Below are 17,118 nucleotides of genomic sequence, written 5' to 3'. Positions count from 1 at the left end.
TAAACTTGAACTATGGTACCATGCTTAAACGTACCACTAGTTAGACTTAAAAGCCACCAACAATGATATGCTTCATAGAGTCGCACACATCATAAGACGCAACACGCGTAGATCACAAAGAAGGAGGAGAAGCGAGGCACAATGGTGGTTACAAGGAGAAGCCACCCTAAAAATTTTGTTGAGGGATTTGTAAATATAACTTAGCATTGATTACCTTTGTAGAAGCATGAGTTCTAATGGAGATCTGATAATGACCAACGACAAAAATGGAAAAAGGGCAAGGGAAAATTGGTGTGGAAGAGGCTGTAGAAGGAGGGAGAGAAGAGGAGGCAAGAAGGAGAAGAGTTTGAAAGTTCTTTCTAACTCAATTTTAATCGAAATGTAAGATGAAAGTTATTTTCCATTCATATATTATATTTCTATCATATTATTAATTATGAAATTTATAATACATGCTCTTGACTAGATATCTTTAGAATAAAATTTGATAGTGATTAATTTGATAAACCTAACAAAAATTATTGTAATAAACTTTAGTGTTATTTTATGAATATGAATTTTGTATAATTCAATCCTATAAAACTAATTTATAAAATAAAGATTATCTTTATTTATATATTTATTTTAATCATATCAGTGTATATGAAATCTGAAAAAATAACAAAATATTTGATCAATAATATTAATTATTTTGAATCATATAAAATTTATTTTAAAAGCATACTTTTAAGCTATTTAACCAATGTTAAATGATCATATTTCATTAAAAAAAATGTAGTTTTATTAAATAAATAAGTGAACCTCCCTTACTTAAGTTTTTGAGGATGGATAATGTGAGAAAATTTATTTTCAATGACTCGGGACTATGGAGGTGAAGAAGGCTAGTGAAACTGCTGCTACTCAGACTTTGAGGACATTGATTTATATTTAGCATTGTAGTTAACAGAAACTCCGTTTAATTTATTGAAAGAAAAAACAAAATTCTTAAATGTACATTTAAACAATACACAATGTATAAAGTGAGGCCAAAGAAAGAATCATTCGGCGAGGCTATAAAAAGTGGGAGCAAAGTGCGATTTGTGGACATGTTAAGCTGCGCATTTACTTCCATATTTGTACAAACTCTACCCTGTCGTCACTGCTAACTGGAGAATCTTGCGCAAATGCATAAAGTAAAGGCTATATCTCTTTTCCCCTTCCTCAGTACAATAGAACTCTAGTAGTCCGCAAATGGGTCTCTTTGTAAGTAGGCCTAGCCTGCTTGTAGCAAACATTGATTTCCTTGTCAAAAGCTAAAATCTTTTCTCACTTACATTTCCCTAAATAGCCATTCCCAGTCACCATTTAATAACAAAAAGCAGATAAAGCATGTCCAAAAGCATGCTTATAAAACAGAGTTAAGGGTACGGTAACTTTAAATCCATTCTATCTTCCACTAATTTGCTCATTGCACTCCTGTACTTTGCTCTGCCAGAGTCAAGTTTACAGAAATTGGATATTTATTTGCATAACAATAAATTCTGATAGCGTGTTAAAAATAGATTGAGCCAGTGAGCCTGATTCCACGATAAATTAATTACCTTTGTTGTCTCCAAGATAAAAATACCATAACATATTATTGAGACATAATTCCATGCCATGTTTTGATTAGTTCAATACAATAAGGAGTTACTTTTTTTTAATCCTCAAATAGTACAAACACCCAATTCATACTCTCCATTTTTCTTTATACTTATCAAAACTATGATTTCTCTACTTAGTTGTATTTGTATATATCTTTGTTCAGGTGTGGACACCAGGCCAAATGCATATCCAGAAAACATTTTACAATTACTAAAAGAAGCTTAATTAATATATGGGACAATAAATGAGAGTCAGTGGGCTACAACTATGCAGGGGACCCGTGGTACATGTGCATGTGTTCATGCTAGTTATTAAGCAGCATCATTGGCGTGCAATCTTTGTTGAGAAAGGCTTGAGCAGAAATCGTACATTTATATATATAGCTTTCCAGTTTTGTTGCATATTTAATATGTCTTCGTGCATGTGGTCCAAACTCCACCCCAAATATCCTACATTTGAATGACTTTTATGTGAGTAATCATATGATCTTTGTTGGGTTTATCATGTCCTTTTATTGCAGTTATAATAACAACGCAAGGCCCAGCAGCTGTCCATTCATTTCTTTTGTAATATACATAAAGTTTAGTTTGATATAAGTTTAAAAATATTTTTAAAAATCTCACTATCGAACAAACTCTTTATTTTTAATAGAAAAACTTTGAAAAGTAAACAAACTTTCACGTTATTTTGGACATTGTTATTCGAGGAGAATTCCATAAAGTGATTGCTTAAGTAGTAAGAATTCTCGAGCTTTCAATAGAATTTGTGCATGACAGATGGTATTGGTAGGATCAACAGCGTGAGAACTGTGAATATATTAGGCTTATTATTAGCTGCATGTGCATGTGATTTTAACCTTGAATGTCGCTGCTACATACACAGTCACATTAAATTACTGTAATTAATTAACCTCGTCCTGTTACTTCTATGTAGTAACACCAGAGCTGATTACATTCAGTTCTTTCTAAAATCATTCTGCATATTAATTATATATGACTCTATTCATATTCAAATTATGTATATATTTATTGACATTCTTAAATCTTAATTATTACTACCTATGAGTGCTGTCACATATCTACGGCAGTCACAACTTCACATGTATGTCCTGACTTGATGGTTAACCACACACACGAATACATTAATACCTTTCTTGGTGTTTTTTCCTCTCATCAACAATTGGAATATTTATCGTGTATCGTATGTGTGGAGAGGGCAGTTTGGATAATGTTTTGAACAATTATGTTTGATCACACATGTCTATCGGATATAAAATTAAAGATGACAAATATTAATTGTTGTCAAATTTTTCGTCCAAAGGGAGTTGTTAATTGTTATTTTTAGATGACTAATTAATCTTTATCGATCATTTTAACTTATTCAACACTAATATTCAAATTTCAATAAATTTATGTTGAATTTTGTAAAATTTTTCTGGTTTCTTAGCATTAGTTTCGAATATAATTTTGAAAACCTGACAAAACAAGGGTTCGACCCAAAAATCAATAAAGAACCAAATTGATGTTTAGTTTATCTATTCAAAGTCTCATCTATTTAATTTATTTTTAATTTTCATAATAAATTAAATTATTTTTGCTAGACTTTTATTTTTTTATTTATAAATTTTACTTAAATTTAAAAGTACATATGAAATACAAGAAAAAAAATGTTTGTTTGTGAATATAAAAAAATAATTCTTTTGTTTTTCTGTATAATTTGGGAAAATAATGTATTAAAAGAAAACAAATTTAGTAATATCTTTGAATATAGAAGATGATGCGTAAGTTATTATCTAGGTTCGTAGAATATGAGAATGGGTATTTAATTTTCTAACGCAAGTATAAAGATGAACACGATACTATCTTATACAAATTATATATATTTATGCCTTTTGATTCCAACTCCATGACTTGGAAAAAGAAAAAAGAAATAAACTGCTTTACGTTAGGTCAATGTTTAAGCACACGATCGAATCAGCTCAGTAAATCAGTAATCTTACAAATAAAACAAAAATGTTCTGTACAGTAAAGGAAGGCTGATCTTCATCAGTATCATATCCAATCATGGATGTAAGCAAATATATTCATCGTTGGTGCTTTTAAGACGCAGATGCTGAATCTTATAATAATCAATCACGGATTCGTTTCAGTCTTCAATGCTAAATATTGGAGTAATTAATTGGTTGTTCATGTGATGATAATTCGAAAACATGTTTTTTTTTTTTCAACAATTAATTCTGATTTTTCATGTTGAAGAGGTAAAATAATTCAAGAAAAGAGACATTCTATTTACTTTTAGGAAAAATGACTTTTTTGAAGAAGACAGTTGTAAAACAAGAAAGAGACGTCTACTTATTTCTCAAACATTACAAACAATTTTTTTTCTTTCAAAATAGTTGAAATTATGGAAAAACATCATTTCTAAATAAGCATTAAATAGTAATACGAATGAGTATTTTTTTTTATTATAATTATGTTATTAGTCGCAAATATTAATTCATTAACTTTAATGATTATCTTTGTCGAAGAACTTAACAGATTATTTTTAGTGATATATCTAGATCTCATCTTAATTATATATTTTCTATCTAAAATAGTTGAATATGAAAATTAACTTAAAAGACCGTATTTGATACACTGAGAATAACAAGTTGATGGTTGGTTTTTAGTTTAATTTGATGATGTATTTGAGACATAGGACATAATGTGTGATATTAAGGTTACCCTGTGGCGGTCCCCGCGAAAGGCATAGGAGCGCAGGACAGCCAGCTAAGAGGAGCACATATATTTATGGGCTCTGCAATCTGCATGACTATTTCAACTTTCATTTGGCATCACACTCCTCTATCTATGTATAATGTATGTGCTTTGTCCTTGGTCCCCTCTTCTACTCTCTTCTACCTACATACCTTTATTATTACCATTCCGTCCCTCTCTCATGCATCTGCATGTATCTCATATATATGTGAATGTGATGTTCATATATATATATAGATATAGATGTTCGGTGTCCACTACTTCTTGCATGCATCTCCATGTGCCCCTTTCCTTTGCATTCATATCTTATACAAAATAAACCAAGCTACTTGATCGAATGAAAGAAAAATATTATATACCTACTAAATTTAGATAGTTATTATGATTCTTATAACAAAACGAAGCTTTCTAATCTGAATAATGTACATGCATGCAGGTGCTAACGAGTAATTAAATTATTATAATCAAAATTTGAGTAGATGGTGAGTGAGTTGGAGTTGACAGCAGGGGAGAGTTGGGAAGTGGGATTGAGGTTTAGTCGTGGTCAGTGTGTGGGGTCGGATACTTTCACAAATCAGTAATCATTGCCTTATCTGCGTCTGCATGCAACCCTGTCTCTGTCTCTTTTCCTTTCCCTTCCATCTAAACAACAATTGACTGTTCTTAACAGTGACACTTCCCGCACACACATGAATATACATCACAATTCCCACTTGGTCTTTTTCAATTTTTATTTATTCATCAATCAAAATTCCTTTTTCCTCAAAATTAAGGAACTCTCTCAATCCGCATTATTGTTTTTCCAGGTTAAATATTATTATATTCACCAACCCTGAAAATTTATTCAAACATCAATAGTAGAATAAGAGTTTTAGAATAGAATTAAAATATATATATATAATCAAATGAGACATTTATTTATATATAATAATCTATGTGTTTGTAAACTATATTATTCTATTAATATAACAAAAAAGTTATATCTCGTGAATATTTGAAAACTGTATTTGCATGTGATACATGAAGCTAATAAAAGGAATGTTTTATATAGGCGCATTAATAGTGAAATTGTTTTGAAAATTCTTGATAAGGACATGAGAGAAGTTAAGTATCCCTATTTTGATATATGCATGATGGAGGGTGGTTGAGAATGTTTTATCTAGGTAATGGTGAATTTGTTTTGGAAATTCTTGACAAGGACATGAGAGAAATTAGCTTTCCCTGTTTTTATCCCCCAAATTAGAGTAATTATTTAATTTCATCGGTATAAGATAAACTTGACAAAAAGACAATCTATAATTTTCAATAGAAGTATTCACAATATATATAGGTCAAAACGGCTTTATCTTATGTTCTATATTCAGTCTAAATTTTTTATTGGATCTTTTATTTAGATCTATATACACAACTAAGATATGATGATAATACGTATACATAAGATAAAAGTGAGTAACTTGCTATGCTAAAATAAAATATTAATCTCAATATTCTTATATATTTCTGAATCATGAAACTAAAAATATAAAATTAAATTTAAAACACATTTTAAAACACATCAATATAAATAAAATAATAGTTTATGCAAAATGTTATCTAATAAGACAAGAGATATTATTATTAATAAATAATTATAAAAGAATATAAGATACCAAATCGAGTTAAAAAAAAACCCAATATTTATTGAATTTAAATATATTAAAATTAACTTCAAGTAAAAAAATGATTAGTAAAATGGGATATAGCTGAGTTTTTGACAAAAGATAATGACCATCTATATTAGTAAATCAAATATTTATATTAACATTAAAAAAAAATCCGCACTGACAAGGGACAAATGTCTGAATGGGTCAGATCTACTAGATGAAGCTAAGAAGCTTTCTATTTTATTTTATTTTTTATCTACCAAATTGAACCCAAATAACTAGATCCATTGTGCGGACCTTAATACAATATATGGGCTGGAACTGGGACCTATATTCATTTTAGTGGCCCAATGAAAACTTAATCTCAAGATAGGCCCAACCAGTGAGCCCAAGAGAGAAAGCGTGAACTGTAACTCAACCAATAGCAGTTCGTTACAGATCGGAGAAGAGGAAGAGGAAGAGGAAGAGGCGTAGCAAGAGGGATATTGGAATTGCCATGGCTTCGACGACGAACTTGTTAGCAACATTAGGGGATCTGGAGAGGGAATCGTTCGTGTCCCTTCTCTCGAAGCTGATTGGGGAATCGAAGCACGTGCAGAACAACCCGCCGGAGCTGATTCCCCAAGAGGACAGAGTGGTGAAGCACGTGCTCGACTCACTCTTACCCTTCAGCACCAGCACCGGCGGTGGCCCCTTGCTCCTCAACCACGTCGCCTACCTCCCCGGCCGAGGGAACCTCATCGTCGAGTACCCCGGCACCGTTCCCGGCAAAATCCTCTCCTTCGTCGGCTGCCACATGGACGTCGTCACCGCCAATCCCGACGATTGGGATTTTGATCCGTTTACGCTGAGCATCGATGGGGATAAGCTTCGGGGTCGTGGAACCACCGATTGCTTGGGACACGTGGCACTTGTCACGCAACTCATGAAGAAGCTCGGGGAAACCAAGCCAAAATTGAAATCCACTGTTGTTGCTGTTTTTATTGCCAATGAAGAGAATTCTGCAATTACTGGAGTTGGTGTAGATGCACTTGTCAATAATGGCCTCCTCAATAAGCTAAAGGATGGCCCTCTGTAAGTCTTTGCATTTGTAAATTAAATTAAGGATATGTGTATATAAGGGTCGTCTCTTTGGATAAGCTTCTACTCAAGCACTTGAGAGTAAAATTAAAACTAATTTATGCATAACTTACAAATAAGTTTTTGAATAACCCAACATGAGAGAAGTTCAACACATTTCCTAGAAATGCTTCCGGCGGGAGAACAGATCCTAACTCTGAAAATTTGTCTCTTTAATTCATTTTAGTAGCAATTTCAGTTCCATTTGTAGTATTTTTTTCAAGTGTTGATTTGTGCGGTTTCTGCTCAGGTTTTGGATTGACACGGCTGATAAACAACCATGTGTAGGGACTGGAGGTATGATACCTTGGAAACTAAACGTCACAGGGAAGCTCTTTCACAGTGGATTAGCTCATAAAGTATGCTCTTACGCTATTCTATACATTCATATTCTGATTTTTTTGAGCAATGATGTTTCTCAATCATAAAGACTTGACATAATATTGAGATAGTAATTGGTGCTGATTCTCCGAGAGGCTATAGCGCGTGAGTGAATGTACATAATTGTTTCTCACGGACGCTGCATTTGTTTATGGTTGTGCCCATAGGAGGCCAACTATGGTGGCGTCATGGGCTGCAATAAGGTGTTCATATGGCTGAATTTCAGCCTTCCGCAACCTGCCACTGATAACATTTTTTATTATGCATTAGAGTAATAATATGCCTTTATTGGTAGTTAAGCAAAACCTTTTAGTTAAATTTATGTGCAAATTTTTAACATATATTAAAACCTAGAATGCTGGGAAAGTAATGGAATAAATAACTACAGGTTTTTAATTTTAATGTCTTTTATTTGCTACCAGGTCGTGGCAAGTAGACCATTGTATAAATGTTTTGGTAGCAAGGTATCCACTATATACAGGCTAGTCTGAGACGTGTAGTTTGTTTACGCCATGAACTGCGTCATAGGAACAAAAAGTATTGGTTGGTTTTTAATTGATGTCAAAACATCCAGGCTAGAACATGATGTGATTGGTTTGGATTTAAAGGGTAGGGTAGTTAACATTTGACAGAGTTATGACTTGTAACAAAGGTTTTGAAGAATATACTTTGGTTTTATTTGTAGAAGTTTAGGTATGCTTAGTTGAGCTGAAAATAGGAAGATAGGGGAAAGTTGGGAGGTAAAAAAAAGTTATTTGTGATATTTTATACATGGCATAACAAAAATGTGGGGCCATTGCAAGTGGAATGCAACTCTGGCACTCCACCACAACAGTATTTGGTAGGTACTACCCATATTCTACTTTGCCAAGAAACAGTGTAAAATTTAAATATTTCCATTGTACTACAATCTCGTCTCTAGTTATACACCTTCTCTTCCAAGCATATTCTTGACAAAATTAAGGAGAAGAAAATAGCGTAGGCTGCATTTTGTGCTTGATTGTGTATATATCAGAGACTATAATTGCTTGGTATTCATTCTTTCAGAAGAAAAAAAAGGTGTCAATTTTCTCTTTTTGTATTTCTCTTGGGCCTGCTGCTCGAGAACTGGACCAAGTATCCAAATTCCAAACAGATAGTTGTATTAATGGTGTCAGCAAAACAATGTACTCCCTCCGGTTTTTTTTTTTTACGTTTAAGGTTATGTACAATAATTAAGAAAATGATTGATATTTTAGTTTTTCAAAGTATTTATTACTTATTTTCCTGTTTTATTCATTAGGTGGTTGGAGAAGAAATAGGTACATTAGAAAATAAATAGACACATTATTCAGCAAACACACATTAATTATTAAGGGTAACAATGAAAAAGAAAATTAATAAGTCATTAGTTTTAGAAAAGTCACAATGAAAAAAGAACAAGAAAATAATACCAAAACGACTATGAATAAAAAACGGAGGGAGTATCCTTAAGTTTATAGAGACGAGGAATAATAATGTGAGGCACGAGTTGCAATCAATACATATTTGTTGTAAGTATCAAAGTTGTAAAACTCATCTTACATTTGGTTACTTGTAGGCTATAAATGCACTGGAGCTAGCCATGGATGCTCTAAAGGAAATTCAGTTACGATTTTACCATGACTTTCCACCTCATCCTCGGGAACAGGTTTATGGGTTTGCAACCCCTTCAACCATGAAACCAACACAATGGAGTTGTAAGTTATGGGCTCCAAGTAACCGTTTTCACGATTCCTTTTTAATGAAGAACAAAACGTACGAATTTTCATAATTATAATATCTTTACTGCAGATCCAGGAGGTGGAATAAACCAAATTCCAGGGGAATGTACTATTTCAGGAGATGTCAGGTTCATTCTCCTCCGTAGTATAACTCAAGGCATTTGTTAGGAATGTTGTGGTGGCTTTACAGATATTTTTTCTTTTGTTTGTCTGTTGCAGGTTAACTCCATTCTACAAGTAAGCTTCATCTTTCAATATGGCCAAATTCTTTGTTTTTTGAAGTTATGGGTTCAAATTTTTTTCTTTCTTCTACTATTCTATTGTGGTTGCAAATTAATTATTTATAGAGGGAGTGTTTTCAATTATTTTATGAATATTCTTATCCAATGCCCTAATACTTCGATCAGTGTCAAGGATGTAATGAAGAAGCTGCAAGAATACGTGAACAATATTAATGAGAATATACAAAAACTAGAAACAAGGGGTCCAGTTTCAAAATATGTCCTACCTGATGAAAACATAAAAGGAAGGTGAGACTTATCTATACCCCTTGAACAGCAATCTCAAATTCAAATTCTCATACTTTTTACTTTGGAATATTTAGGTCTGATTAGGTAAATTTCTTCAGAAACACTTTTAAGAGAGAAATTTATAAAGAAAAAATGAAATTAATTTTTTAATAAACTAAAATTAGCTTATATATAAGTTATTTGTTTTTTTTTTTATCAACTTCTCCAAAATCTTATTTTTAATTCATGCATAAATTAGTTTTAGCTTATGGAAAATTTTTTTTCGAATTTTCTTTCTATTTTCCGTTCCTAAAAATGACTTTAGAATAGTTTATCTAAACAGACCTTAATGATCGGATATTTTTTCTCAATCCCTTGATAGAGTCATTTTCTTTAACTAGAGATTATCTGTAACTAATTAGGGTTCCCTTGCTCGTCTTTACAGCCTTACTTTGACTTTTGACGAGGCATTGTCTGGTGTTGCTTGTGATCTTAATTCTAGAGGTTTCCATGTTTTATGCAAAGCAACTGAAGAAGTAGTTGGCCATGTAAAGCCTTACTCAATTACTGGGAGTTTGCCTCTCATTCGGGAACTACAGGTGAAAATATATTACCATTGTTTCATGAAAACCGTTTGTATTACTCACATTCCTTACCTAAGCCCTCTCTGTGTCACAGGATGAAGGTTTTGATGTTCAAACTTCGGGCTATGGTATGACCTGCCTAAAAACAAATTTATTAGACCCTGGTTGAATAAACTTATATATGAAAAAAAAAAATATATGATGATAAAATGAATCGGATTTCTCCTAAAAGTTAAAATCAACGTATGCTCTTAACTTACATAGAAGTTCTTTTTTTCAACTTTGCTAAAAGTTAAGGTTCAATAAGTTGATTTAGATCATTAAATAAGCTCAATTCATTTTGTCTTCTTATTTTTTTCTCCTGTAAATGTTTAAAGAAAAATTCATTCAAACATGTTTGAAAATAATTAAAGCACCTTATTGTATTTCACGTTATCTCCAGGCCTAATGGTTACTTACCATGCCAAGAATGAGTACTGCCTTTTTACGGACATGTCCCAAGGATATGGAGTCTTCGCCAGGATCATCTCTCAATTGGAAGATTCAGAATAGCTTAGGAACCAATAATACTGGTGTCTCGTGGGCTATGAAGATGTTTTTAGTGAGATATGAACATAATTCAACTGTTAAACTGTATAGAGGATTAGTTCGCTGTTGCTAACTTTTCTTCAGCATGATCGGCGAAACTAGTTTAATCCCCATAAATTCTCCGGCGAAAATTACCTTTTTATCCCATGAAAATTTAACGTTCCTTTCACTTTATTTTTATTGGCCAAAATATAATGTTGGTTCCCTGTCTGATTTTTTTTGGTTTAATTTAGTCTCCTAGTTTAAAAAGGTTTATTTTGATCTCTCAAATATATTGGTCAGATCAAAACAGAGTTTATGTCCCTGTACCCAAAAAAACAAAAAAAGAGTTTATGTCAGTTTTATGCATTAGTGTTATTATTTTTTTACTAATGTGATCAACGTCCATCTGACGCGGCATTTTTTTAGTGGAGAAAAATTCTAGAATATTTTTTATAATTTAAGGGGTTTTGGCATTGTAATTTAGATCAATATTATTGAAGTTTCTATCATATTAGAAAACCTTAAAAAAGGAAATCACTTACTTATTAACTAAACTTTCTTACTAAACTACTGTCTCTTAACAAAAACATTTACAATTTTCATTATTATTAGGGTTAGTAAGATTGGTGTTTGAGATGGCAAAACAAGTTTTAACTGTTGGCTTGTCATAAATTGATAGACAAAGTTAGATATTTTGGTCTACTAGTTCGTCTTGTCTAGTCTGTCAATCCATTGGGTCAAATAGTGGGTTAGGACAGTTGGTTCGTAGGTCTATCTAATTTTTTTATATATTATTATTATCTTATTTTTAATATTAAGTTTAAATAAGTTACATGAAATTTATTATGTGAAACATTTATAATTTGTTGTACAATAAATGTGCTATGTATTTGATTTATTTTATTATATGTAATTTAAGATTTTTCATCCAACAAATTTATTAAAAGAGTTATTATTATTATATCTATTTTATTATGCAATGAATTTGAGATCTTTTGTATAGTAAATTAAATTAAATCAATTGTAATTTGAATTTATTTTATTTTAGTACACTAATTTATGTAGATTTTTTAGATATCGAGAAAGAAATATATTGAAAGAGATACTCAAAATAAATATGCAATTTTTTTATTATGTACGTTTTTTTGGCAGACCGATGCCTTAGACAACGTGAGCTAGGATGTCTGGTTCTGTTTTCATTTGGCAGACTAGCCTGGCCTAGCTTATTTTTGGCAGCCAAACCCAATTCAATTTGTTTTTTGCGAGTTAATTGTGGGGTGGCCCAAAATAGGTTGGGTTGTTTTGTTTTGTCATCCTTAGTTTGTGTGCTTCATGTGACATAAGTATTCAAAAGGGGTTCCTATAATTGGTTGAGGTTCATGCAGTAGAGATGTGTGGGGGTTCTAGAAGGGAAGATGAAGTAGTAGTCGATCATGGCACATTGCAAGAGGTTCAGGATCAAATCAAGGGTGGGGTCAACAAAGCCATCGCTTTAAACCCCCTTCAAAAAATATATTTTATATTAATATTTATATAAATTTTTCAAAGGTTTCATAACTTAAAAGTCAATTTTTACATTTTAAAAAAATCACACTTTAAGATTTATTTAGGCCTAATAATATGTTGGATTGACCCTGGAGAAGTTTTAGTAGTAATGTAAAGGAATGATAGTATGAATATTGTGACAAAGTAACTTAATATTGATCGAATGAAGAAAGACAAACTTCTCCCAACTAATGAAAAATGTGACTTTCAATATATTATATATCTAACTTTGAAATCGATCTAAATGAGGAACAAGTTTGTGTTAGAATTAGAAAATGTGATAATAATGTTTGTAATTGTCATTTTTTATTATGTAACTAAACTTGTGTCTAATATACAATTTTGATTAAACCATTATGATTGGTTTAGTGGAAGGAACCAGAAGTCTAATACAAAAGATTTTAAATTCAAATTCTATTATTATCATTTTAATTCTTATGAAATTAAAAAAAAAAGTGATTTTCTAATATTTTTATGTATGATATTTGTAAGCATTTTCTCTGCAAAGCGCAAACCGTTCATTTGTTTCTTAATAAACAAGGCAACGAGTTTGTTTAATTTTAAAAAAAATATTTTTTTATATTAAAATAAGTAATTCTTATTTTGTCTAAGTTGTTATTATATGAATAAAAAAACAAAATAATATTTTTATAAAGAAACAAATGTTATCTATTTAAAAAAATTACTTTTTAAAAATTTTAAACAAACTAACACAGTGAAATATTAAAAAAATGTTCAAATTTACATCTATGAAATATTTTTTTACACGACATAAATTTAAGAAAACTAAATATTTGGAAAGAGAATACTTTGTTATTTTTCTTTATTATGGAGTTCATATATTCAAAAAAAAAAAAATTGGTTAGAAGTATTGTTTCATTCACATATGGCATTCACATTTTTTTTAGTATTATTTTTATATTAATTAAACTCTTAATAAATTTAAGATTTGAGTTTATGAAAGCTCCACAAATTTAACGTTGGTCCTTTTAAAATTCTAAACAGAACCTCAAATGGGGTCGAGGAAAAAAAAAATCACTTCAGGATTATCCCTTTTTATTAGGGGAAAAAAGTTACAATTCTTATTTCGAAATTTCCGTTATCAAAAGTCAAAAAAGCCTGCATATTCTGTATGTACGAGGCCAAAACTACCACAAGTATACATATATTCTCTTTATATAACATCTAACATCTCTAATATACAATTGTTTTTTTATCCAAAATCAGTGATGGAGTATATCTCAAAATGTAGTTGGAGGTTTTTCTTCTGATTTGAGTTGTTGGATTCTTTGACGTAATCTACGCCGGTGGTCATGTATCTTCCAAAGGCCATGTCCCAATATCACTGTGGAGTATATGCCGTGTGTTATAATGGGAGCAAGAATATTATCCGTCTGTCATGTAGCCATTCCAAACAAAAAACAAATTAGTTTCTGCCTTTCAAATACAAGACAATACACTAAATATTTTTCAAATAAATAAAAGGTGAAGTTGAGGATTACTTGGATCCACTCGAAGCCTAGGTATAGGGCCAGCAATCCTTCCAGAAGTGGGGAATAGATTTTTTTCATTTGCCGTTTCTCGTACCAGGCTGAACACCATAAATAAAAGTGGCTCAGATTAAACAACGTCATAGCCTACTAATTAATGACACAGATGGATATTCAAATGGAACTTTATTGCCATATTCCATCTGTTTTTAAATCAAATGGCAATTGATGCTGTTCAAAAATATTCACCTCATCAAATGCATCATCATTAGTAAATTAACAACTCAAAATTTGCCCCAAGTCTTGTGTTTAGACAGATGAAAAATTATGCTCATTAAAACAAGAATAAATACTGTTACAGGAAAGTTAATGACACTCTCTTTATAATTGACTAAAATTTATTAAAAATCATAAATTATGAAATCCTAATTATCCTATGTTTCATTTAATGAATCTCTCTCCTAATGTAATGGTGAGATCCACCAAAATATAAGATTTTCAACTAATAATGAAAAGTATTAACAAGAGAGTATCAGAAAAAGAATAGCTAGCATTTCTCAACACGGCAAATCTAAGTACTTGCAACTTTATTGTAAGAATAATATAAATCAAGTGATGAAAAAAATTATAACTCGTCCAGCATGTTTACAAATAAGAAAGATATGAAATGATTATAGTATCCAAACCTTCAAATAGCTTTTTCAAATCTTGACGACCAGAGCGTGATTGTAAAACAGGTGCAACAACATAAGTAGGATCTGAATGAAAGAGAAAAAAGAAAGAACCATTAGGAGTGGCGATCATTAACGAGGCTGATAAGAAAGTAGGGAAAATGCAAAACGGGCAACAAACAAAGTAACCTTTAGGAGAGGCTGCCATGTAATAGAGAGAACCAGTAAGGACAGCTGTAAGTACTGCTGCAAATGCCTGAGCAAATGGAACAAATGGAGGCAGTACCCCTGTCTACAATTTACCATACAAATCATAAGTTAGCAAATGAAGGAAGCTTTTATCTTTGAATACTTATAAAAAGTAAAAGGAATAATGGGTTGTCAAGTGCATGAGGTTCCCTCCATTGTGCAAATGCAAACTTATCATTGCAGCAAGGCTCACCCTTATAACATGATAATGGACAACTAAAAAAATGGTACACATACCAAGGATGCCATTCCTTGAGCATCTGTTATAAGATTACTGCCTCGTAAAAATATATCAGCCAATGCCCCCTGTAGAATTGCAATAAGAAATTAGTAAGATGAAAATCAAAGCAATACAACCAAAGAATTAGGCGAGTCATATGGTGTGAAATTTGATCAGTCAAAATGTCTAATTTTTCAAATAAAAAATTCTGAAATCCCAGTGAACTATGGAATGTATTTAGTGATGGAAGATTTTATAGAACTCTATACTACAGTGTTCAAATATAGAATCCTCCTACACTTGGTGAACTGTGCAGCATATTTTTAACAGCTATCAATTATTCATTTTAGACAGTACAACATCTAACTCATCTGAATTGAACCAACATTTATTCAGAAATATTCATTATAGATGGATCAAAACCCAAAATACATAGTTCATTATTCCCAAATTTAAGCTCATCCAAAAACTATTTTCCATACATCTCTTGGCATATACAAACCTGAACAGCTGCCCTATAGAAGAGTTCCTCTCCAACTGAACTTGCAGCAACCATCAGTATAAACTGTAAAGCAAAATCAATTAGAATATTAGATTCTTCCTCATCACTGCACTAGATTGCAAACAATTCAGTATGCAAAGTTTTATCAAATTACTTACCTGCCAAGGGGACATCCCATAGAAAAAACTCCAGAGTTCTTCATCCTCTACATCTCGGATGGCACGGGCATGGGGTGATAGCTTCACCACTTCATCCTATTAATAACCACGTCATCTCATTAATTTCAAGCTTTACAAAAGAGGACACCAACAAGTTTTCCCTTTATTACACAAGTATGGATGGGGTTTCTAAAAATTTGAAACACAAATACGACATGATAGCATAAATGAAAGAACAAACTCACATCGAGTATAAACAAAAGGGCCATAATTGGAGGAGCCGCATATCCAAGCCCTTCCAAAATGGCATCTAACGAAAGATGAAACCCCCCAAGAGAGTCAATTCCCGTAATCGAACATATAAAACTCCCCGCAACAGCCATGGCACCGTAAATCCCTGAAACAAGTGAAAAACCAAAGTTCAATCTACAACAAAATAAAATCAAATTTTCCATTTTCATTGATTTAAAGCGCATCTTTGTTCTTTTGGAAGCTACAGAGCCTAAAGCAGACACTTTTACTGCTCAAGAAAGCAATCCTAAAACAAATTGGAGCAGAAAAGTTTGACACTGACCGATGCCATAACTGAGTCTAACAACAGCGCCAATCTTTTCCCAAACGGGAAAGTCAGCGTCGTTGAAAGTGGTGTGATTGAATGTGGTGACCTCCATGGCAGGTGTGGTGAAGCCGCTCCGAGTCTCCCCATCGTCGATTGCGTCACCGGTTCGCTCAGCCGAAGCCTTCACACAACGCACAGAGAGGGAAACTCTAGTCACGGCGTCGAAGCACGATAGCTTCTTCTTCCTTGGCTGAAACTCACACAGCTTGGAGCAGTTAGCAAGTGCTGCTGGAAGCGACGACGTGGAAGGCGAAGGAGCGAGCCTCAGAGTCAGTTCCATTAAAGGGTCTTTCACAGTAACAAAAGAGAAGAAGAAGAAGAAGAAGAAGAAGTAGTGATAGTTTGAGGTTGCCACCGAGACATGTGTTACAAATATTATATCTATCTATGTGTCTGTGTTAGCACACGAAGGTAGTGGTCAACTGGGACAAGATTGATTAGAATATCCCAACACCCACTCACAACATGCCATGTGGAGATAACGTTGGCAACTATCCACTTACGTGAAATTCCATGATTCTCTGCTTTACGATTTCTAGTATAAGTGTATAACCCTCCCATTAATTTTTCTACTTATTTTTGCGTCGTACCAACTTTAAACCTACTTTAAGTTTATACAATTAATTTATTACCATACTATACTGTATCTTCTTACGTTAAGCTTTCTCCCCAATCAAATTTACTCACACTTCACTTAATCCTTCGGGATAAGATATTTCACTGTTTGCCCTCCTAAT

The 17,118-nt window shown here is 32.3% G+C and overlaps 2 protein-coding genes across 2 annotated transcripts; one reads left to right on the top strand and one right to left on the bottom strand.

Annotated features, from left to right (window-relative positions):
* The first annotated feature begins 6,442 nt into the window (after nt 1-6,442).
* Nucleotides 6,443-11,119, top strand: LOC109800630 (Peptidase M20/M25/M40 family protein). Its single transcript, XM_020361422.3, has 9 exons — nt 6,443-7,096; nt 7,392-7,500; nt 9,102-9,240; nt 9,335-9,392; nt 9,484-9,501; nt 9,672-9,794; nt 10,219-10,372; nt 10,452-10,485; nt 10,800-11,119. Exons 1-9 carry the CDS (start codon nt 6,519-6,521, stop codon nt 10,907-10,909), a joined length of 1,323 nt encoding a protein of 440 aa, XP_020217011.1. The 5' UTR covers nt 6,443-6,518; the 3' UTR covers nt 10,910-11,119.
* Nucleotides 11,120-13,491: 2,372 nt separating this feature from the next.
* On the bottom strand, nt 13,492-16,749 carry LOC109800583 (uncharacterized). The gene is made up of 9 exons (XM_020361361.3): nt 16,337-16,749; nt 16,008-16,159; nt 15,763-15,858; nt 15,605-15,667; nt 15,120-15,188; nt 14,823-14,925; nt 14,649-14,720; nt 13,975-14,063; nt 13,492-13,866 (listed from the first exon to the last, which is right to left on the bottom strand). The coding sequence occupies exons 1-9, from the start codon at nt 16,659-16,661 to the stop codon at nt 13,714-13,716; spliced, it is 1,122 nt and encodes a 373-aa protein (XP_020216950.1). The 5' UTR covers nt 16,662-16,749; the 3' UTR covers nt 13,492-13,713.
* Between the last annotated feature and the right edge of the window lie 369 nt (nt 16,750-17,118).

The sequence above is a fragment of the Cajanus cajan genome, chromosome 11 (assembly GCF_000230855.2).
Source record: "Cajanus cajan strain Asha chromosome 11, NIPB_CcT2T_4, whole genome shotgun sequence".
In the NCBI taxonomy this organism is placed as follows: Eukaryota; Viridiplantae; Streptophyta; class Magnoliopsida; order Fabales; family Fabaceae; genus Cajanus; species Cajanus cajan.
This window is presented reverse-complemented; position numbering and strand designations above follow the sequence as displayed.